Source organism: Rhipicephalus sanguineus, chromosome 1 (assembly GCF_013339695.2).
Source record: "Rhipicephalus sanguineus isolate Rsan-2018 chromosome 1, BIME_Rsan_1.4, whole genome shotgun sequence".
Classification (NCBI taxonomy): Eukaryota; Metazoa; Arthropoda; class Arachnida; order Ixodida; family Ixodidae; genus Rhipicephalus; species Rhipicephalus sanguineus.
In genome coordinates, this window is record NC_051176.1 from 194,105,574 (window position 1) to 194,130,118 (window position 24,545).

General features: G+C 47.9%; 1 protein-coding gene across 1 annotated transcript in view; it reads right to left on the bottom strand.

Annotated features, from left to right (window-relative positions):
* LOC119404816 (FACT complex subunit SPT16) overlaps positions 1–24,545 on the bottom strand; it is a 135,027-nt gene that overhangs the window by 67,624 nt on the left and 42,858 nt on the right. Inside the window, exons 9-12 of the mRNA XM_037671491.2 lie at positions 24,298–24,371; positions 22,603–22,715; positions 3,403–3,468; positions 3,231–3,350 (exon numbers count right to left, since the gene is read on the bottom strand). Of these exons, the coding sequence (XP_037527419.1) occupies positions 3,231–3,350; positions 3,403–3,468; positions 22,603–22,715; positions 24,298–24,371 (373 nt within the window). The remainder of the gene's footprint in view (positions 1–3,230; positions 3,351–3,402; positions 3,469–22,602; positions 22,716–24,297; positions 24,372–24,545) is intronic.

Genomic DNA, 24,545 nt, shown 5'->3' on the forward strand with positions numbered 1-24,545 from the left:
GGCTGATGCCTTTTACATTAGCATCTCGATAATACGATCACAGCTCACACAACTTTTGGGATGATACTAACTTTCCTGTGGTCCCTGCCGAGGCCCATTAGCCTACAGTGTGCTAGAGTACAATTGCTGTGAACAGCCTTTCACCCCACGATGTTTGATACGAACGTACACTGCCCACATGGCCACAGAACTCAAGCACAAGCATGCGTGCCACACCACTGGTTTGGCTGGTGGTCGGCACTGTCCATCCACTGAGTGTTGCAACCTCAGAGATGGTGCGTCTGGATGTGTGCCTCTGGTGTATGTTTCATGACTTCCATAAAGGATGTGCCCCAGTCGATCATCTGCCATAGCCACGATGCAAACAGATTAGCAGGAGCTATTAGATGTTACATAGCAGGAATCATGCAGCAGACACCAAGCAATTATTACTAAGGATACGCGAATAGTAAATTTCAGGTCCAAAGTGAACTCAAAGCTAATAATAATTTGGACGAACAATTTCGAATCAAATAGTTTTGATAGTATACATCACATATTATAATGAAAAATGAGAATTTTGTCGTGACCCAACTAACTTGCAAAATGTGTTTAAAAATTGGAACTAGGCGTGTGCGAATGCCACTATTTTGGTCTGAAGTAAACTGGAAGCAACTATGAATACAGTCGAACCCCACAATAACGAAATCCCTCAACAAAATTCCCACGACTACGAAATATTTTCGTGTCCCCGACGAACGCCCATAGGATTCAATGTACAGTAGAACCCCGCTGTTATGTTCCTCACTGCTGCGTTTTCCCGGCTGTTACGTCGTTTTCCGCCGGTCCCAACATATGTCGTAACTGTCGGACCGTTCCCGTATGATATGTTGCGAAGTCCGCTCGGAGCCGACCGAGTGACTATCGAAGAGAGCGGCCATGGTGCATTTTCACGCAGCTTGGCCTGGTTTGACCGTAATATTAGCCGCACGAGAGGCGCAAGCAACAGGATCTTTCAATTGATGCAAACAAAAGCATGGCCTTCGAGATTCGTATTAGAAAGATGGCGTCTATGACGTAATTGCTCGCGAAAACAAGGCCTTCGAGATTGGCATTTACTACTGACAAAAGCATAGCCTTTGAGATTTGTATTGCACAAACATGGCGTCTATGACCTAATTGCTCGCGAAAGCAAGGCCTTCGAGATTGGCATTCATTTCTGCCATCGCGTTGGCGCAGATTCATCATCGTTGTTATTTGTCGGAGGACGGGAGGAGTTCGAGCTGGTTGGAGCTCGCATGGTCGAGCGCGCGGTTCGCGGTCTGACTCGCCGCGCTGGTCGTGATTGCGTGTGCTTAGTTCTTTCATGCCTACAGCTGTTGGTGTTAAAAAAATCACATACGTTGATTACATTTCTGTGGATGAGGCTGTTCCAACTCCGCGTTTCTATCCATCGACTAGATCGCGGCTGAGCGCGCCAATTTTCGTGCTGCTCGTAAGCATTGAAATAAAATTCTGTACCCCTAAATATTTTGTAGTTTTTCCTGTTTTTCGGCTCTTGCGTTTCCCGTCTCTTACGTTTACTTCCTGCGGTCCATTCAAAAACGTATGAGCGGGGTTCTACTGTATCTCATATTTCTCAACAACGAAACATTGCTGAATTGCAATCCCGCATTAACGAAAATTGACACAACATTTCCCGCACGTAATATACTTGCGCAAGGTTAGTGGTCAGCAAAATGTGCTTGAAGGCCTCTGCTGTACACCTAAATTGCACAAAGCACTAACCACATTACGCTTGCGTGGGAACCACCATCTTTGTTTACAAAATCTACACGCTGCCGGAAGTAGTTGCCCGCGCCGGATGTCGTCATGGGCACCATGTTGTTTAATTTATACTTTTTTTATGTGCTGTCGCATCACCATCGACTTGTTACCGGCACGCGACTACACTTTGTGTACCTAGAGCAATGCATCGTGTACTGTGCACAGCTCACGTGGTGCTGCTTTCACGAAGCCACTGCTGTGAGCGCAGTGCCCGAGTCACTTACCGACGCCTGGGCAACGCTTTCGTCTCTTGACAGCGAGGTTCCTGATAGTGTCGGTGTCGATGAGTTTATTTGCGCCGATGAAGATGTGGTAGTGCATGAAGAGTTGAACGACGAGGTCATCTTGAACAGTGTGCGCGAAACTGACGACACTGAGGACCAGGGCGCAAGCCATGCGAAGAAGCCTCCCAACCCACGAGATGTGTTGGACGCGTTCGACACGATTCGGACGTTCTTAGCAACGCACGATGATGTCGCGATGGACCACTTGCTGCACAGCGAAGAAAGATGTATGCGTTTGCTGCATGGCAAAGGCCGACAAGCGAGGCTAACAGACTTTTGGCAATAAACTTTCATTTTTCTGGTCATTTCCTTACTTGTATTGTGTTATTTCGCGATAACGAAATTTTCCCGTTTCCCCGCCAATTTCGTTATCGCGGGGTTCAACTGTAGTGGCAGGATTTGAATAGCAGTAGGGTGCAAGTTATAAGCAGTTTAATATGCTACGTTTTAATGTTTGCTATACTTAGCACATATAATTCCATGTAACATTCTTTGAAACTTAAAAAACCAAACAAAAGAAAAACAATATATCAAGATGCAGGTAATATGTACAATGAAGCTTGAAGTGTGGCTTCGCGGCAGTAGTGATTTCCCCTGGATAGGTGGTTTCAGGGGGGGGGGGGCTACATGCCATCAAATATACGCCTATTCTTGATAGGTGAACTTGTCGGCTAGTTGGTTGAACGTATTGCAGGGGAGCAGTGCTACGTTACTTGTTTCTGCGCCTTTTTCTGTCCTCATTTTTCGTACTGCTACTTTACAATGTGCCTATTTGTTAAGTTCACGTACCTAGAAATTTAAAATAATTTAGATTCGTGCCAAAGGGTATTCGAAGACTATAATACTCACTCGGATATTCGCCCATAACTAATTATTATGAAAACAAGGCTTTTTAGCAGCATACAGGAACATTTGCCCTTTGTAGCAAAAATGTAGCAGCAGTTTTCTCACTTGAGTTCAGAAAGATACCAATGACAACGTGGCACAATTACCAACAATAAAATTAAAAAAAAAAAGCATGCAAAGTGCATTAGAATGGCCTACGTCGATGCAACCAAAAACTGACGATGCAACCTTTCACTTATATCTGTAAAAATGACCACAGGTTCCGCCTATCTTTCAGGGCGCAATATGACCTACCCTGAGCTTAGAGTCCAAGATTGCCGTTCTTCGACCTCCACGCCCCAAGATCGGCTCATCTTGTTTTTTCTTCCCCTCCTTTTCCTCCTCCTCTTCATCTTCCTCATCCTCCTCCTCATCCTGCAAAAAATAATGCTTAGCCATAACATCACAACTACAAAGCCGCTCTCACCTTGATGAAAATGGCAATGTTCTTCAGCTTCTTCTTGCTGTTTGTCAAGATTGTTGCTGGCTGACCCTAAAGGCATAGGATAAAGATTTCACTTATTTCAACAGAGACAAAATTTAAAATAAGATTACAAGGTCCATGAAAACACATAAACGTGCTAATGATATGCCAATCAACCACAGATATAGGTTTTACCTTATCCCATGCTATGTCCAATGGAGCTCAATAAACCTTGGCTATACAGTTGAATCCCGCTACAACGAATATCGGCACAACAACAAAATTTTGGCTCCCCGTCAGCTGCCCCGAGAAAACAATACGAAAAAAGTCTTAACACAATTTTGCCAGGTATTTCCCCTTCGAAAAAAGTTTTCATGTGTACTACCACATAAGGAAAGGGAGCTAGTCTAGGAGTGTTGCAAAATTCTGATGGCAACTCGTTGGATCATGCTTTCCACAGCAGTGTGGCCACATTGCAAGACCCGTGCCTTCATCTGCGACACATTCTTCATGACCACACGCATTAATTTTTCGCCATTGCATGTGCGGGCCGTGGTACAATAGCTCTTCATGTTTCTGACTTTGCATTCAATAGGAAACTACTGCTTGTCATCACTATCCCTGTGATTGTGGATGACAAACACACTGTCCTGAAAACACACGTGCGGCCAACACGCATCTGCTGCAACTGCTGCTAACAAGATGGCAGTCGTGTCAATGTGATCACGAATGGTGACCACGAAACTCAAAGTACACACTCATCCAATGCGCAAGGGGTGTAAAAGCAATACTGCTTGCCGCAACCACTGCAAAGGAGGAAACCGTGGTCGCCGCTATTAGGAATGGCAACCACACAGCTGCAGAGGAATGCCAGCAGCCAGCAAAGACAGTATCCAAACAGAGCTTACAGTTCGCTACAGCCGCAGCAGATGAAACCGCGGTAGCTATCAACATGATTATGAACGACAACCACCAAAGTCTAAAAGTATGCGTGCATTTAAAGGGGCCCTACAACACTTTTCCAAGTAACCATCAAATTGTTTCATTAAAGAAGTTTATTGCCTCACGAATCGACTGCCGCAAAAATTTTTAGAATCCATCACGTACGTGCGGAGTTACAGAGATTTGTCGCACGCCGTAATTGCTTTCTCTCTTCTCTCGTCCTCCTTTTGTTCCAGCTAGCGTGCTGGAAGCTAAGCAGGGAAGATTGGCACGGCGGAAAGAAGTTATGTCATGCGCATGTCATGACCTTGAGCACTTTTTCTTTCCCTTTTTTTTTTCTTCGAACGCGCGGCTCAATTTCAGTGAGCTCATGAACGCGAGCATGTGGCAGCCTCCTGCGGCAGCCATGGTAACTATGCAGCTCACGATGCTCTAATCAGCCAATGGCCTTGAAATGGGGTATATGACGCGGTCATTAGGGTATATGGCATCATTTGTCAAGAGGGAACGATTTCAAGCAGACTTTGAGAATTAATTGTAAATTCAAGGCCGTGTGCTGTGCTATAATGTTTGGCTCGCATGTTCTCGGGAGCCTTGACTACAGATCGGCAGCGTTTTCTCACCATGCTGAAAAAGTGTTGCAGGACCCCTTTCACACGCACAGAGTCAAAGCGATGCTCCTTGCTGCAACCACTACAAACAAAACTGCAGTAGACATCATCTTGGATGGCAATGGTTATGTGTACTATCATTCTGTGCAGTTATGTTGCAATCCTGGCAATACAATATTTTACTGTATTCAGTGAGGAATACACATTATGCACTCATTACCTTCCCGATTTGCTTTAGCCTTATACAGTTCATCTCAGATATATCGAACTCAAAGGGGATCGCGAAATAGTTCGATATATCAATAATTCGAAATATAAAATATGCATATTTAAGGCACTAACATGACGATTCACTCACTAGTATGCTATTAAATAACAAGGTGGCAACTTCTTTTGCAAGTTACCGCACGTTATTTCACACAAAAATAGTAAAATAGTACGTAAACTTGTCTTTCTTCTTACGCGCCGTCAAGTACATCAAGTCATCCTACATAGCATTGAAGCTTTCCAGATAAGTAAATTCAGCACATTTGGCCACAACAGCGGTGATTGACGCTAAACGCCGATGCAAGCTCTGGAGCACGGTAAAAGGTTATTTAGCGGCGGCATTGGCATCTTCATAACTGGACGAGTCCACTTCCGCGACACCGACAGTCAGCCTTGATCTCGGCATCGATGCAGTCAGAAACAGCGACGTCGTCATCTGCACCGATGAAGTTGCTTGCTGTACTCCTGTCCGAGAGAGCGCCCGGAAATGCTAAGTCGCAAAATTGACTGAGGCACCGTATGCCGTTGTCAACAGTCACGACACACCCAAAGTCGTCACCTGGCACCAAAGCCCACGAGGAAACAGTTCATAACGGTGCTTTGCTTGACGTCGTTCCAAGCACCAGTCATCATTTTATCACTACAAGCGGGTGAATTAGAAAAGTTCGACTCCCGAATGAGGATTTGTCAGAACCGAAGCGAAAAGTACACGAGTCCTCAAGCCACAAGAGAACGCTGCCTACAAACAACGAAGGAACAAGTCCCCACCGTCGATATCTTGGCGATGGCACTTACCGTATTCACTCGAATCTAACGCGCACCTTTTTTTCTGTAAAACGAGTCCAAAAATCGCATGCGTGTTAGAATCGAGTACCGAAAAAAAACTTATCATATTGCCATCGGCATTTCAAAATGGCCGCCTCCTACGCGCGGCGCGCCTCGGCTATTTCTGCCATTGTTTCAGTTCGCATGTGCACTGAGGAGTTTGCCATCCCGTTCTGCGTTCACATCGATGGCATGGAAATGCCGACTCCAAATACTCGACGAGTGCACCACGATGCCGCATTTAAAAGAAAAGTTATTACATGTGCAGAGACGGACGGAAATGGGGCCGCATCGCGGTCGTTCGGAGTTCCCGAAACGTGCGTGCGAGACTGTCGCAAACAGAAGCAGAATATTTTTTACAGCAAAGCTTCACGAAAAGGTTTCAGTGGACCAAAGCAGGGCCGGTTTCCCGAAATCGAAGAGCGTTTACAGCGACAAGGAGTGGTCCGACATCGACGAGGACTGATCCATTACGCGACTCGTATCGCCGCCGTAGTGGTGACAGCTTTAGCGGCAAGGCCCGCTGTTTGACTTTGTTTTATTTTTTGAAACTTTAGTTCTTTAAAACCCAAATACTTATTCTAAAGAATGTGCGAAGGTTGACTCCCGCGGACTTTTTTTGTTTTTTTCTCTCGCGAAACATAGGTGCGCGTTACAATCGATGTGTTAATTTTTTTTTTTTTTGGTTGCGGAAAACGGGTGCGCGTTACAATCGAGGGCGCGGAAGAATCAAGTACAGTAAAACCTCGTTAATTCGGATTTCTAGGGACCGGAAAAAATGTCCGAATTAACCGAATGTCCGAATTATCGAATGGCCGAAATAAACACAATAAATGCACGAGTTTTTTCAGCATACCTTTACTTAACAAAGTAATCGCGGATGCTTGTGTTTTCGAGCAGAAATTCGCGCGGACACAATTTTTCTGAGCCCTTCAAGGTGCTCAGCAGCTCGCATGATGTCTGCAGTACCGCAGAAGTTTCACCCGTCATCCACGCTTTTCGGTTGGCACGGTAATCCACGGGAAGATTGTTGATGTTCTTAAAGCAGCGTGGCTTTTGAACCTTTCCGATAACGAGAAGCAGCGAGCGCTCTGTTCCCGTCACGTTGGGGGATAAAAGTACGGTAACTCGTTCTTTGCTTCTTGCCGCCGATTGAAGGATCCCCTTTCATCACTCTTCATCACTTCTTGTCGGGAGAGCCCGTTATTCAGAGCACGCAAAATTTCTACTTTGGTGGTGAAGTCCTTGGCCTCGTACTTGGGCCGCTTCGCCGGCGTTGCCGTCGGCGGAGAGTGCGGTCGCACGAGAAGTCGGCACAAAAGCACCAGCAACGATCAAGCTAAAGGAGCCGTACTGAAACTTTCCTCGATAAATCGGCGATCAACGATGCAGCACACCAACGGGAACAAAGCAACAAAACCCACACGCGAAAAAAAGGCGTTCAACCAGTCTCAATCCAAGCCAAATCAATAATTGACGTCCATGGCGATGCTGCGGTTGAGCTTCACTTTTGTTCCGAATTGTTCTTTTTTCGTTTTCGAGCCTCGCCAGCGGCCCGAAAGTCGCCGAATTATCCGATTTGCGGTCAAATCTGTCCGAAATAACGAGCGCCCAGTCTCATAGAGTGATGCGTATATATACAGGGACCAGATGACGTGTCCGAATTAACCGATTTTCCAAATTAACGAGAGTCGAATTAACGAGCTTTTACTGTAAATACGGTATGGCTTTGCAGCAGGCAGCCGCTGCTTTGGCGGGAAAAGCGAAAAAAGCGTAGCCTCCGAGATGTACGTTTTATAACCGAAAACGCCAAAATAAGTCATGCCATTGGGGATCTCGAAGTCCATGCTTTTCGGGTCCGCATGCCATCATGTGTGAACAAACTGGAAAGGGAATTTGAACATTGCAACGAGGCTGCAGAGTATCTCCGCATTCATCTCATTTTGGTGCCTTCAGCAATTAGCCCCTTTAAAAAACTATGCCCGCGCTTCTTATGTTTCAGCGCAAGGAGACACAAACACAAGCAAGAAGGGACGAGGACACGGCGCTACTAACAACTGACGTTTATTGCTCACGATAACAGAATAAATAAGTTTCTTGCGATCGGTATGCACGTGTGAATACAGTCGAACCCACTTATAACGATCTATCGGTTATAACGAACATATTTAGGTGCACTTACGATTTTCCTATGCTAACCATTGAAGCTGCGTCCAGATATAGCGAACATTTTTCAAAGCCTCCTACTTTTACAACGAACACTTCGGACACGGTCGCGGTAAAAATATGGCGCATACGAAGCGAAAAGTTAAAGCATGCCTTCTAAAGCGTGACAGGGGCGCGCGCTCGCGCGTGCCCCGCTCCAGTTTATTCGCAACTAAGATACCGAGATCGGCGAGCACCGCACGCAGATTTCGGACGCTGCGAGCGACGTCGCTCACTTTCCAGGCGTTTCTTCAGTGGTAGAATGGCAGTGAGGGAAAAAAAAAAATAGTTGCAGCATGAAGCCTTGCGGTCACCTTTCGCACAGTAACCTTTCCTGACGCCGTTCTCTGCAGCTACGACCGCCTGCGATGAACCAAACAACGCCTTGGAACGCCGCAAGAAGGCATAAATGCAAGAATTGATAACCGCAATAACTTTCTATTGCAAAAAGGTTCACTGCGTCCTTAAACTCGTCGACGCCACAATGTGCCACGAAAAGTCGTCCGTCTTTTCGGTAACAGCAGACACCGGTCTATCGGTGATAACGACTTCCGCGCGATTGCGGCGATGCCTTCGTGGAGAAGCATCAGAAAAGAGCGAAGGCGAGGGGGCGGCTGTCGATGAACGTGCCATTATGCCTTATAGCCAACAACCTTATCACAGTCATCTGTAGATATCTGCTCGGCTGCGCGTGTGCATACGCCGTACACTGCGGATTGACGGCGGTACGAGCGCGCCATGCTTAGCCATGCTGCCGTTCGCAAGTTCGCCGCCGCCGCGTCGTGCAAGACCGCTTTAAGGGGGGACTTTGTTTTCAAAGGGAGGAGCCAGCTGAGGCGGGGAATTTGAAAACGAAGAAATGCTCTTTACGGCGAGCTCAAAATGGCGGCGCCCGGTTGTGCCGTTGCGGAGCAAGACGCGGCTTTCGTATCGCGCAAAATGGCAAAAAAATCGATTTTTTTAAAATCACATTTTCAGTTTCTGTAGCCCTTTTTCTATCTGATTCCAAAATATCTTCACTGAAAACCACCTAGAAGTGCTTTAAAAAATTTGTTGCACGTGCTGAGTTGGCGAAAATTATTGTGGAGATCGCAAAAAAACGGTGGTTTTCAAAAAAGTCTTGCTCCGCAACGGCACAACCGGGCGCCGCCATTTTGAGCTCGCCGTAAAGAGCATTTCTTCGTTTTCAAATTCCCCGCCTCAGCTGGCTCCTCCCTTTGAAAACAAGCGCACAAAAAGCAAATCTCTGAAGGTCGTTTCGAGGCCTCCGATTGGCCGCGTCCGCCATGTTGCTCCAGCACGCCTCGTCATTGGTCCGATGCTCGCTCCGAGAGGACAGCCGTCTGCTGCTTACGCGTCGCGATGTTACCTGATGTTACGACTGTCGAAAATCGCGCTACTTAGTGACGCGTTCACTCGTCCTGTGTGAACGGGTCGACGATAATTTAGAATATGATTACCCTGTAGTTTGACAGCTGCAAGCGGAAGCGCAGTCATCAGTGTACGATAGCGTGCCGCGCTCGTCGCGAACATCGCAGATGCGCGTCTCGGGTAGAAGTTCAGCTTGTCAGCACTTCGTACTCCGAGACGAATAACTTCGCGCTACTACTCTTTGTACTCGCGATCGAACATGACTTGCTCTGAAACATCGGGCACCGCGGCGACGCACACCGCGACCGAGCTTACTGCTCGGAGTCGTGGCTAGGCCTAACTCCGCTCACGGCGCTGGTTTACGAGACGAATCCGAACTTTGCGGGCAAGGACATCGCGCTAGCGGACAAGCCGCACTGTGCTTCGTCACAAGCAGCAAATCACATCGTCCGCTGGCTCCTCGAAAGTGCGGATGGACATTTTACGAATCGGCAGCGGACCTCCCGGCCAAACTCGTCGCGCATTGACCGCTCGGAACAGCGGCTAGCAATTTCGCGCGTCGGCGCCGCAAAATGCGAGACCAAGCACGTTATGTGCGCCGATGTTTCGTCGCCGCGGCTAGGAGCATTGTGTATTGTCACCGAATGCCGCCAGCCAGCATACCGTGCGCCGACTTCCCGGACCCCGCGGCCGAGTACATCGGCTTGAAAGAAAGCGCTGGTGACGCAATTTAGGCACGTTTGGATTCGTGCTTGGTATCGCCGCTAGCTCTGATGAATCTTCGAAAATAACGAATGCCTCGCAAATTACCGTTTCCGCGACCGAGTGGATGATGAAACGCATCACAGGCGGGGTTTGCAAATGAGCGTGGCGTGTGTGAAGCAGGGAGTTGAATTTATATCTGACCAACTCGCGTTATTGAATAAACTGCTCAGATATTTGATCCCAGAAATGTTTGCAATAACTGTGCCAATTTTCATCAAAACCTACGAAGGAAAATGCCACGTCCCCCACCTTAATTTTATTCAGAAGGTCACTGGAAAGAATGACCTCCGGTACGCATGCATTGTTTGTGATGAAGACAGTGATACTTCCCTCACTCTGAAGAAAGAACATACAGATTTATTCCACTGGCTAAAGAAGACTGTATAAATCATGTCAAAGAGAGGATGGGTACAGCTCTCCAACACATGTGTCAAGAAGCAAGAAGGATAGACTAGGAGGATGGGGCAGCCTGACTGAAGACCTGATTAAAAGACTGACTAGTTGTTATGGCATGGCTATCCGTGACAACATTGGCCTGACGCAGGACTTGATCAAAAGGCTCACCAGCTATTATGGCCTAGCACTGCGAAGCAACACGGACGTCGAAGATATGAAGAAAGCAGTGATGGCCACCTTTCATAATGTTTCATCGACAGATGCAGAACCTCATCAAGAGCTCTGTCCTTCCGGTGCCCGCAGCTGGTGCAGGCACCGTGCAGCAGAGGCAGAGGGGAAGCCACAACTTCCACACACGTATAACCTGCCCAACAAAGTTGTTGAAGCATTGCGGCCAGTGTACCAACGCCTGTCTGACCCTCAACTGCAGGCTCGTTGCAGTGGCAACAAGACACAAAATGCCGCTGAAAGCCTTCACTCGGTGATTTGGTCACTAATTTCTAAGCAGCAGCATGCCTCCCACTTCACTGTGGAAGTAGCAGTCCATGAGGCAGTTGCGAGGTACAACGCAGGCAACTTTCAAGCTTACACCAAGATTTGTGCTGCAATGGGTGTGCAACCTGGGGCCCTTACCCTCCACAGGGCTGCTAAAAAGATGCTCAGCGAGCAAGGAAGTCATCGCACATGCATGAAGTGAAAGGGCAGAGACGCAAAAGGTTGCCTCTACACAAGAACACCAAGGACTACAGTGCTGGTGCCTTCTAACAAATGTAAACAACTTCGAAAACTTTGATAGGCTTTTTCTCACAAGTGTGTTTTGGACATTGTGCATTGCTCGTGGAAAGAGTAGCACGGGAATGACCGGACCGATTTTGATTCTGTTTCTTTTTCCTGAATCCCTGAACACTGCTTGTGGGTATGACATTCTTCAATTTCTTGTTTATGGCCCAGTTATTTTTCTAGATGATGATTTGTCCATGACACTGCTTCTGACAATGTGTGTCAGCAGCCATGATGATCTCTAAAAAAAAAAAAAGAGAATTTACTAAACAATTCTGAGAGTGTCATACCCTGTAGTCTTCTTTTGAGTAAAGATCAACACCATTTGCAGCTTCCTGGCATGTTTTGTTACAGCGCTAAGCTTTCCACAAGCAGACCATATAATTGGACCATGTAGCATGATGTAACTTGAGAACTACTCAAGGTATCATGATGAAACTGCATATTTCCCTATACAAGACACTTATTAGTATGCATGCCAAATTTCATTGCTCTAGGTCAACAAACAAAAAAGTTTTTTTTTTCAATGCCACCTCCCCCCTTAAAGTGCGCGTTGCTTTGTAGAAACGAAAGTAGCTCGCTGTTGTTGAGCGGCGCAAGCACCTAGAAACGTCGATGCACTGACAGCGAGCGTATACTGCGTGTTTGGCTAGGTGACAATTGAAGTGCGCCGCGCATCGTCGTGCAGGGCCGCGAGAGCATCGCGGAGACGTAGAGTGCGCGTTGCTTGGAGAATGCTTGTTTTCTCCGCGTTGAACGCAAAGGCTAGTCGCCGCACCCGTGCACGGTCCGGAGTGAAGCAAGCACGAACGTACAAACGTGCGCATACGGCATACAGCAAGCGGCCCGGCAGTGATTCCGCGACCCGAGTAGGCGACGCGCTGCACGCAACTAGCCAGGGATGATCGGCTCCACGTGGCAGTACCGCGCTTCGGTGAAACGGTGTCATCTGATTGCAAAGGCGTTTAATTCACTCGTGAGCACGCAGCGGGCGTCGCTTCACGACGCGAAAAGGCTTAGCTTGTCACCGAAGGGGTTGTCACCGAAGGGCGGTTGTCACCGAAGGGCGAGTCCATATACAACGAACTACTGATATAACGACCACTTTTCGCGACACTTTCGAGTTCGTTATAAACGGGTTCGACTGTAATTCGATGCAGAAGCGTTATAACTGCAGCAATGTGATGTGTGGTGCGCGTTCGAAGTGTGCGCCTTTCAAAAGTGCGCAACATGAAAATAATAGCGCGCGAAAACGGTGGCCACATGAAAGACGACGACGACGACGTCGAAATAACGTCCAGCACGAGAGCGCGCGGCACAGGTTCGACGGACAAGTGGCCCAATAGGAATTCACCACGGAGATTCCAGGGGCCAATAGTAGGGCACCACGAAACTTGAGCATCGCCAATCGGGACGGGACAAGTTTACCCGAGACCGAGGAAAAGCCTGGGTCGAAGAAGAGCCAGGGAGTTCGAAGGGAACCAGACAAGCGGAAGGTTGGAACCGGACCGGGCGCTGAAGACGGGCAGCCGGGTTGCGGACCCGAGCCTCCAGGGCTTCAACCGGCCGGAGCATCCTGCCGTCGAGTTCCCGTGCGAGACCATAGCCATGGTGCCCGGACTCCACCCCAAGGCCTTCGGACTCCAGTGCCGGCAGGCAACGTAGCAGCAGCAGTTGGGCTACGGGCCCGAGCTGTGCATCGAGTTTCCTGGCCAGGTTGCCCTGGCATCTCAGTGCGTCGCCCAGCAGCCACCGTTTCGTCTTCGTCACCAGCCAGCCCGCGTCAACTCCATCCGTCAAGCCTCGGCGATTTGGTGAGACTGAACTGGTTTTATTCCACGCTTCTCTGCTCAGCCGCGTCAGAAGTAGACTGTACAGTTTAAGGCTTTGAACATGCCTTTTGTTTGTTATTAAGAGTGTGTTACCGTATGCAGTGAACCTTTTATTAACTGTTTGCCTGTGTGTAGTTATTTCTACTTCAGTGTATAATTAAACGTTTTGTGTGTAGTTTGGGTTAAACAAACGGCCTTGTCCTTATTAAAACTCTCGGAGGCTCAGCCACAGAGAGCTATTAGCAACAATAAGAAGAACCTGCATAACAAATTGGCGTCCGCAGCGACAGGACAAAGCCGTTTGTTTTTCGTCTTGATGTTTTAATGGTGTGAACCATGGCGAGCACGTGGGAATTATTGGAATTGGCGGAACGTATGGGTCTCGAAGGACCAGAGTTCAGAGCGTGGTATGAAGAGCGGATGGCGCGAGAGCGAGAGGAACGGTCTGCAGAACGAAAGGCAAAGAAGGAGAAGCTCGAATCGGAGCTTAGGGCTAAAATGGAACAGCTCGAAGTGGAGAGGCGAGCACTTGAGCAGCGACTCGAAGTAGAGAGGCGAGCACTTGAGCGGCGACTCGAAGTGGCGATGGATGAGAAGACGCACCTTGAGAGCCAGAGTTATGGGCAGGTGGTTGATGGTTGCTCAGATAGCAGTTTTCCATGGAGTAAGTCGGATTTCTGCAGGGTTAGCCTTGAACCTCGCCATAGCCTTTCGTCAGAGCCAGGAGCTCAGATAGAGGATGGCAGAGAGGTAGGCGGCCAAGAAAGCAAGATTCTTGCAGAGCTTGATGAAGCGGAGGATAGCTTCGCAAGCGTGGAACAAGGTAGTTCCATTAAGAGTGAGTGGTGCTTTGGAACCTCTGGGAGGCCAGGCACGTATCAGGAAGAGGTAGGATTGGCTCTCAACAGCTCCACTGAAGGAGCACAAAAAGGTCGGCTAGGTGATGACGGCGAGTGCCGTGAAGTAAGGTTTGAGGTGGTGGCAGCCGATCCTTGTGTACCACAGGAGATGGTAACAGGCGCCACGTACATGGTCGAAGACCATGTGAATAACTCGCTCTTAAAGAGAGAGTGCCCACCTTATCGGGTATCAGCAGATGCGGTCTCTCCGAGAGAGCATGCGGAGAGAGCAGAAGCACCTGTCCAAGCGGACAGTTCAGCGTCGGAGGTGCTTTCCCCAGTACCTATCGATGTGGCTGAGCCGGATGACCAATATGGTAAGGTGAACGGTGTTGAACCCAATGCAAAGTCGGTTGAAGGCGAACCAGAAGAAGACAGCCGATTGAAAGGGCATTACTCTATGATCAGCGAGGAACCTGATGCGTTTTCCGTGGCGTCTCAGGCCGCAGAATGTATTCCCTATAAGGTTTTAGGTTCGTTAGAAGTTCGCTGACCAGTGGAAGGCGTTCGCGTGAGAAAAGACGTCGTTTGGACGCTCTTGTCTCGGTGCGCCTGGAGGCAACGCCTCGTGTTGGGATTGAATTCTGGCTCTGCTGTGGCTAGGAATTCCATTGAGCGTCCAGTTGTTTTCACGTGGGGTTTTAGACACGCGTCTTATCGAACACGCTTGAATGCGTCTTTCTTTCTTTGGTCTTGTCGGCGCGTGAAAACTTCCACTCGTCTGGTTTGGGACGCTATAACTTGAGCGTCGAGTTCAATGACCGGTCGCTGTTTTGGGTTCCTGACTTTGGATAATGGATTTATATGTTTTGTAAATATCCGAGTTTGTTGTGAACTTTCTCTTGACTTTGAATGGACGGTGATGTACAGATAGTGATGTCGGATGTGAGGTAAGGTGAATAGCTAATGTGGCAGCTGTTTGAGGGTATAGGGAAAGCTGGCTTGGATTAAACGAGCGTATTGTTTGGAATGGTCATGGTGCATTAGGGGTGTTTGTTTGGCCTGAATAGCGGAACTGTGTAATGACCGGTCTGCTGTACTGAACGGACTAATATTGAGTGAGTGTTTGATGAAGAGTTTTATTGTTTAGTCTCTGTTGGCATTACCAGTGTAAGGTTAGATCGTTACAGTACCGGATCATTAATCTGTTACCATGATTGCACAGTTTTTGTGTTGTGAATATTATTATTGTGTGCGCATTGACTGTATCCGAAACGGGTTAGCAGACAAGAGGTGTGGTGCTTAGAGTCTGTCGGGGAGTGTTACGCGCACTGAGCGGCAGTTTTTCGACCAGAAAAACTTTTCGAAAAAGGGGCCTATGTGATGTGTGGTGCGCGTTCGAAGTGTGCGCCTTTCAAAAGTGCGCAACATGAAAATAATAGCGCGCGAAAACGGTGGCCACATGAAAGACGACGACGACGACGTCGAAATAACGTCCAGCACGAGAGCGCGCGGCACAGGTTCGACGGACAAGTGGCCCAATAGGAATTCACCACGGAGATTCCAGGGGCCAATAGTAGGGCACCACGAAACTTGAGCATCGCCAATCGGGACGGGACAAGTTTACCCGAGACCGAGGAAAAGCCTGGGTCGAAGAAGAGCCAGGGAGTTCGAAGGGAACCAGACAAGCGGAAGGTTGGAACCGGACCGGGCGCTGAAGACGGGCAGCCGGGTTGCGGACCCGAGCCTCCAGGGCTTCAACCGGCCGGAGCATCCTGCCGTCGAGTTCCCGTGCGAGACCATAGCCATGGTGCCCGGACTCCACCCCAAGGCCTTCGGACTCCAGTGCCGGCAGGCAACGTAGCAGCAGCAGTTGGGCTACGGGCCCGAGCTGTGCATCGAGTTTCCTGGCCAGGTTGCCCTGGCATCTCAGTGCGTCGCCCAGCAGCCACCGTTTCGTCTTCGTCACCAGCCAGCCCGCGTCAACTCCATCCGTCAAGCCTCGGCGATTTGGTGAGACTGAACTGGTTTTATTCCACGCTTCTCTGCTCAGCCGCGTCAGAAGTAGACTGTACAGTTTAAGGCTTTGAACATGCCTTTTGTTTGTTATTAAGAATATTTTTCCGTGCGCAGTGAACCTTTTGTTGAGTGCTTGGCTTTAGACTGTTTTCGCGCTAATGGTTTATTAAATGTCTTTGTGTGTGTTGAAACCAACGGCTTTGTCCTCAATAAAGCTCTCCTAAGCTCGGCCTTAGAGAGCTGTCGTAAACTGAAAAAAGAACCTGCATCACAAGCAAGAAGCATCGCGATCAGTTTGTGCCATGCGCAGGAGGTGTTGTTTACTCTATCACCCTGTCATGTGGGAAAGAGTACATTGGGCAGATGGGCAGATGGCTGAATGACCGCCTAAGAGAACATTCTTACAATGTAACCAAACTGGCGACGACTGGTCATCTGGCAGCACACTGCATGCGCTGTGGCTGTAAACCCATTTTTAACGAAACCAAAGTGATTGCGAGAAGTTCAGACCAGATGACCAGAGAGATTGTAGAGGTTTTCGAGATTAACAAAAGCAAAGATTGTGTAAGCTGCCCGTCTATTTCGCTGACTCAAAAAGAGATAGCATTCCTGTCGCGGTAGCGGTGGCCGTTAAGCAGTTTGTTGGTGTGAAGGTGATGTTGACACGTGTTCCCCTCTTTCTTGCGATCGGTATTTATTGTTATCGTGAGCAATAAACGTCAGTTGTTAGTAGCGCCGTGTCCTCGTCCTTTCTTGCTCGTGTTTGTGTCTCCTTGCGCTGAAACATAAGAAATGCAGTACCAACTAGCCCACCAGTCGGTTTTATTGAAGTATGCCCGCGCGTTACAACCTACAGATCGCGCATAAAACAAGCCGGTGCACTCACAAGCGCGGCGCAACCAACCAGATCAACATAATGCAATGACACCCTCTTTTTGTCACCTGCGTGTGAAGAGTAATCGGAATTTGTCACAACGCGGCCGAAAAATGACCAACATTTGTTACGAAAAATGCACTCCTTGGAGTTCGGCGCAGCGCAGCGTTCGATATATCGGATGTTTCACTGTGCTGGAGTTCGATATACGTGTGCACCAGCCCTATAATTTTGCATGAAAAATTCAAGGGGATTTTTCAACTGTTCGATATAGCCAACAATTCGATATATCCGAGTTTGATATATCCGGAATCGACTGTATACTCAAACCTCATTATAATGAAGTCGCATCTGCAACAGCAAACAGCATCCTTATATCTGAAAATTCGTTATAAACGTATATTGTTAACACTGTATCTATGACAAGACTATTTTTCATACTACAGTAAAAGCTCGTTAATTCGACACCCGTTAATTCGGAAATTCGGATAATTCGGACGGCTCTATTGGTCCCGGCCGAAGTGCATGTTAATCTATGGGGCCAAACCTTCGTTAATTCGTCAGAATTGGACACCGCACCGCTTAATTCGGACAAATGTTGACGGCTGCCGCTACACAAAAGTGTGGTAAGGCAGCGCTGGCACCAGTGGAGCGAAACCGAAACCTCAGTGACATCGCCATCGTCATCAACTAGTGGGGGCGATCGCAGCGTCACCGAACGTCGGCGTCTTCTTTCTTCGCTCGCCTCCGAAACCATTTTCCCTTGTGTTGTGTCGGCACCGTCTCTTCTTGCGGAGTTCTCTTTTTTTCCCCGTTGTGACCGTGTTTACATGTGAGGCCCGAGCATGCGGCAGTAGCTGACGATGGCATCGGCGAGGTGTCAGCCGAGTCCACCGACGATGGCTGCCCTACCTTCGATGCTGTCCTTCCCTCAGATATGACCCTTCAGGACTACATCGCGATTGATGATTGTGTCGCCACGACTGGTCTCCTGCCCGATCAAGAAATTATTAATGATGTCGCGAACTCATCGCACCTCACGGGAAGTCTCGGAGGCTCTTTTGATATTAGAGGACGTTTGCCTGAACACTTCCGACAGTTTGCGTGCTGTTGGCTACTTGGAAGAGTTAAGAAAAATTGTAATGTCAGCCGGAATCTGCGCGAAAACGCAGACGACCATTACAAAATACTTCAGCAAATCAACGTATGCTTCTCCAACTTGATTTTAATGTTGTTTTTCCTGTTCATTCGTTAATTCGGCATTCGGTTAATTCGGACATTTTTTCCGGTCCCGTGAAATCCGAATTAACGAGCTTTTACTGTATGTTATAACCGATAATTCGTTACAGTGCAGACCACTTATAATGTAACCGCATAGAGTGCAGGACCGGTTATAATGCGGTCTTTTTCGACTCCCTTTTACCCTCCCATAGAACGGCATGTATACGCATACCACTTATTGTGCAGTCCCCCAAGATGAAATACCGTTTATAATGCGGTTGCGGGAAAATATTTCTGACAAACGCGGTAGTGAGTGCGGTTCTCAAAGGAGGTACGCCGCTGGGGAGGGAGCGACGAGGTCGTTACGAAGGGCGAGGGCACGCACAGTGAACGAACGAGGGGCGGAGGGAGGAAAAAGACCGCGGCAGTGCTGTGTGGGCTCGCCGAGTGGGGAACAATGGTGGTTGCCTAGGCGACGGAGTAGCCTTTGCACCGGCGGCGGCAAGGCTCCGCGGCCTGCCGCGGCCGCTTGCCGGCAGCGCGTTCCGCATGGAACGTACGATCGCGTCCTCATCAAGTGCGTTTTAAAGTAAGTTTCCTGTCGGGAAAAGCGTCGTCATCACACTTGCTACAGATATTGCGTTTGCTACCTCGTCCGCAAATTGAAAAGTTTTGCAGCTTCATGACGCGAGCTTTCGCCTTTTCTGCCAGTGCGCGGTCTTAAACGAGCTTGGCGGGCTTTTGTCGCCTTTGATCTCCGGGCCGCGAACACTAACTTCGTATCATGCGCGCTGTTCTTGGGTTAGTGCTTGAGTGCGATCTTTTCGACGTCCGACCTTCATGTTGTCTTGGACAAACTTCCCGCGACAACATGCTGAGCCGCAGGCTAGGCCTAATCAGCGTTGGTTGCTTTTCGGTAGTGGTCGCGGTTTGGTGCGGAATCAACGGAACTTTTTGCGATGGCTGCACTTGAAGAGAAGGGAATCGTATCGTTAATGAAAACGAGGGCATGGTTGGCACAAGCAACTCTCGAATGGTGGTTCCGGATTCGATTGCAATGTCTTGGACATCGCGTGCACGCCCGTGAAATCGAATGATCGGTACCGCGCTCAGCACGTGAAATTTCGGTCGCGATTCGACATGGTTTCTGTGTAACGCGCATACCTCGAGGTGGCCTGAAACGTAGTTGGCGAATTTCCGCGATGGCACTTTGTTTTGTTTGCTTTCTTCCCCCGTGTTCATTTCGTTGGCAATGAGGGTCTTTGGTAAGCGCCCCAAATCGCATATGTCGATTATCGGACACACGAGGCTTTGTTTTGCGTTTTGCGCAAGTGCAGCCTTTGAAGAAGGTTGTTTTGGTTATAGTGCGGTACCGCTTATAGTGCAGATATTCGAGACCCCGGCGACTTACGTTATAAGCGGTCTATACCAACGTTACTAGAACAAACTCAGTTTAAAAGCTCCGCCGGAGAGGCGGTCCGCGTGGCGGTCGTGAGAACTAGTGGCGCTGCAGTCACGTCTAGCTCCCGCGGCTGGCGCTTGTTGTGATCGGCGAAGGCGATGTACGAGCGCACGTGGGTTACAGCGTCGTCTGCGCTTTGTTAGCTCGTCATTTTTGCGACTGTTCTTGACCGGGCTTAGCGTCTTGTACGAAGTGATGTACGAAGCATAACGAGGGCGAACAGATTCACAGTGCGGTATGCCGACTTGCTTTGCGCCGGGCTGCAAGAGCGGCTACCGCAACGACGACTCCGCTTCATGACACTTCTTCGGACCTCCAAAAGACCCTACGCCATTCAAGCTTCGCATCGCAAAGATAGAAAGCTTACTGCGAAATGCAGGGTCTGTGACGTTCATTTTGAGAGTGACGACATTGTAAAGCACTATCGTCGTGTCGTTGCGAGACAAGAGGTTTTGATCCCACGTGGAAAGTGGGAACTCGCGCCCGGTGCCGTGCCGCGCTTGTTCCCAGCACTTCCACCCCACATTTCAAAGCCAAAATGTTCGGGGTTTTGGCGCAAATACTCCCCAAAACGCACGGCGTCCCGCGAAAGCCCCGTGCCCAGTTTGGAGGAGCCGCCAGAAATAGAACAACAAAACGAAAGGCAGGCGATTACCTATATACGCTACCGAGACTGAGAGTTGCATCACACTGACATTCGATCAGTTGTCAGCTGTCGCCATGCCTTCAAAGCAGTGGATTTTCGAGAGATTTTACGACGAGGTATCCAACAAGATGTGCGGAATATTTTACACTCGCCGGCTCGGGAACGGGCTGCTCAGCGCAAAAATTTGACACGGTACACATAGAAAAGACGAGGACCAGCGCTGGTTCTCGTCTCTTCTAGCTGTACCGTGTCAAATCTTTTGCGCTGAGCAGTTTAATAATGTAATACCAACTAGCCCAATCCCACACTTTGCTTCGGGAACGGAGACTTACTTGTGCAAAAGATAATTGTAGTTGACGAGCAGTTTAACTGCGTAGTGAACGGCTACAGCACGAAACGCAAACGGCTGTCGTACAGTGTAAGTGCTGCGGGCATGGAACATCTGCTCGGTGAAGTTGAAAAACTGAAGTTGAATACTGACGACTGTGACAGAGTACGCGCGAATAACTGCTCGGTGCTCACATCACGGCCGAGCTGTTCGAATTGTGTAAGGCACCGTAGAAGGATGCGACGTAGAAAGATGAGACACCGAAAATACAACTATCGCTGAAAAAATTGCTCAGAGACGACATCTATTCGATGTAATCGCACACTGAGATTTCATTTACGGAGTTCTCGTAAAATTTTCCGATTTTGGGTCAGTATCCCTTTAACCGTCGCGAAAACGTGTCTTGTAAACATTGCAGAGCATTGGCAATGTTTTTCGAAAACAATTTTTTCAATAAATTGTAGAAACACGAGTACTGTTTTTCTAGAACGTTTTTGTATCTCGAGTAAGTACGCTTCTTTGTACACTATAAAGGCTTTTACAAACGTGTTGGGTTGTTCTTGGTCTAGATAAGACGGCAGCGGCTAAAATTGTGGTGGTAGTTATAAAAATTACGCTGAAAACCCTCATTCACTTAGAAACTCTTATGCCTGGAAGTTAAGCGCAATGTAGACAGCTCAAATATTGTCACAGGGTCGTGACGTCGACGAAGGCAGCAGTCAGCAGGTCCGAGTTGAAACTCTTCATTCGGCCGAACTTGTGGCCGAGAAACTCAAAGTCAAACTACAGCAATACACTGAAAGCGGCGAACAGAGCGTCGACCGTCGATCAAGTGACAAGCGGTCAAGGGCGTCGAATTTTATACAGGCGCTATCGAACTTTCCAGCGATATCGCTGGTGGCGGCGTTATCTCTCGACAAAGCTGGAACATTCGCGTGCAGCGCGCAATCTTACCAAAACGAACTACGATCGCGAAGCTTCTCGAACACTGCTTCGCGGACAGCGTCGGGCGCTGATAACCGTCCTTGCTGGTCAAACCCGAATACATCAAAATAAAACAAGAAGTGGGCGTGGCAATATAGACCGAACATCGATTCTTAGCCAATCAATGAACAACGCACGCGGGCCAATGCATACAGACGACCTTATGCATATCCACCTAAGCATCCACCTAACTAATACAATAAGAAAGTTGCCGCGCAGTTGCCGCGAGCAACTGCGCGGTGCACCGCAGCGTTATGCCGTGGCAGCAGACGACGCGCCGATAGTGGAGCAAGACGGAACTGCAGCGCCGCTAGTTCTCGCGACCGCCGTTCGGACCACCCTCCTCCGCTGGCGGAGATACGGAGCTTTGAAACTGAGTTTGTTCTAGTAACGTTGGTCTATACTGTATATCCGTGTTTGTTATATCAAGGTTTGAGTGTGTACTGTATGCCCATGCCACAAAAGAGGTCTTTCTCATCAAGCTTTATTTTGTGGCTCTACCACGAAGAATGCTCCCTAAACATTATAATATCTGGGGTTTTAAGTGTCAAAACCACGATATGATTATGAGACACGCCATAGTGAAGGACTCCAGAAATCTCAGCCATCTGGTGTTCTTTAACATGCATCAACATTGCACAGTACACAGGTCTCTAGTATTTCGCTTCGATCGAAATGCGACTGCCGCGGCCAGGATAGAACCCACGACTTTCAGTTCAGCAGCTGAGAACCGTAACCACTGTACCACCAACAGGCCATTCTCTACATATCTCTAGAACATATGCATGCCCTAACATATACTGTTTAATGAAAACAAGCAATGTTGGCCAACTCACTTCATTCACCAATACTGTGTCACCAATAAAAAGTGCATATGTCTTGATGCCTTCATCTCCACTTCCTTTCAACTGAAGGCCAGAGAAGCCTATGTTGATGTTGAAGACCATACCTAGAATTTAAGATGTCATTATAGTGAATGCCACCTCATAAATGCAAAACACCTTAATGGCCCACTCGAACGCAAAACATACAGTTGCTTTTATTTCTCTGCAAGTACATTATGGTAATACATCAGACTAAGCAAATATGATGCTGTGCTGGCATCACATTGTGCTACCGTGTGAGAAAAGCAATACAGCACCGCCAACTTAAATACATACAACTGAACTTGTGCCGAGTTGTGCGATGACTGGAGAAGAAAGGCTAGAAGCATGACCGTAGAGTATCAACATATATTTGAAAATGCACAGAAAATGTATACCCGACGCATATGCACACGTTGTTAGTCGATAAAAGATTACTTTGAGTCCATCTGTTATTCAAGGTAGGCAAGCTCCTTATTTGACAGCTCAATGGATAGGACGCTGATGTACCTACCGTAATTATCTCTTCGGTGAATTTAATGGGCCTCAAACATCTCACGTGCGAGGCAACTCTCGTAGCTATTCAAAGTAGGGCTATGTACAAATTCTGGTTTACAGCTGTTGCAGGTCGACACATGCAATGCCAGATTGCTTCCTCGGCCGGTCCTGAGTGGGTAATGCTCTAAGGCGGTCATTAAAACAACACCCCATCTCTCCAACATACGGGAGGCCACAGTACAGAGGGACATTCTTCCTGTGCTTTTGTGTTTAGAAGTTTGCCAACCCCACTTTAAATTAAAATTGGTTGACTTCGCCGTACCCTTGTACAGATTCTGGCCTCTCGTTCTTTCACTGGGCTTCAGAACAATTCGTTCCACCAATATAGACCCTGTACCGAGACAGCCTTGTCCAACTTGATTTGGGAATGCCCGCTGTATGCGCTCGAGCCCATCCTTATTCTTCATCGAATTTCCTTTTCATCAGTAGGCTTCCGAGTTAGCAATTTACCTAGGTGTACATACTCTTGAGCATATCCCGAAGGCTGGCTGCAAAGTCTGAATTACTGTTTTCACCAGGCTAATGAGCATTATCTTTGTAATCAGCATATTCATTTGAAGCCCTACTTTAACTATTTCTCTGTTTAAGTCTTTAATTATAATTTTGCAATTTGTCGCTATCCTTGCTGAAAAGTACAATGTCATCTGCAAACTGTAGGTTTCAAAGACACAGACTACGGCCGTTACGACGGTTGTATACCTTATCACCATTTAACGCCAAGAATGTTGCCAGACATACTAGTTTCTTGTTTAAGTAAAAAGAAGTAAGAAAAAAAAAAGCACATTGGGTGTCGGCACCCCATAACTCCGCTATATACACTCAGTTCAAACAATTCCAAACAATTTCACCCTAAACTTAGTCTGTTCTAGCCGACAGTCCACTATAGCTGGGTCCATTACGAGTGGAGTGGATGCCATTTAAAATGTGAGGTGAACAAACAAACTTAGGGCTACTGTCCAATGTAACCAAGAGTCTGTTGCTGGATAAAATGTAACGAGTACATATTCTATTCTCCGTGAATCTTTATTACCATTTCGTCAGATCAATTTTATGTTTAGTGCCTACATAACTCCCATAGGATTGCTAAGAGAAGAAAACCAAACAACAAACCTTTTCGAGCAACTGCCGTGGTCTTAGACTGAATCACCAGGGAGCTCTCACGAAATTCAATTCCTGTTGCAAACCTTTTGCATGAGAAGAACAATGAAAGAATAGAATTACCATAATGAAAAGGGCAACACTATTAATGAAAACAAAATGCAGTTAGCTACTCTAAATTAAAGATGAAATATCAGAACACAAGAATTAACAGCTTATTAAAGAGGAAAAACGGTAGGCATAGATATTTAAAGGAACAT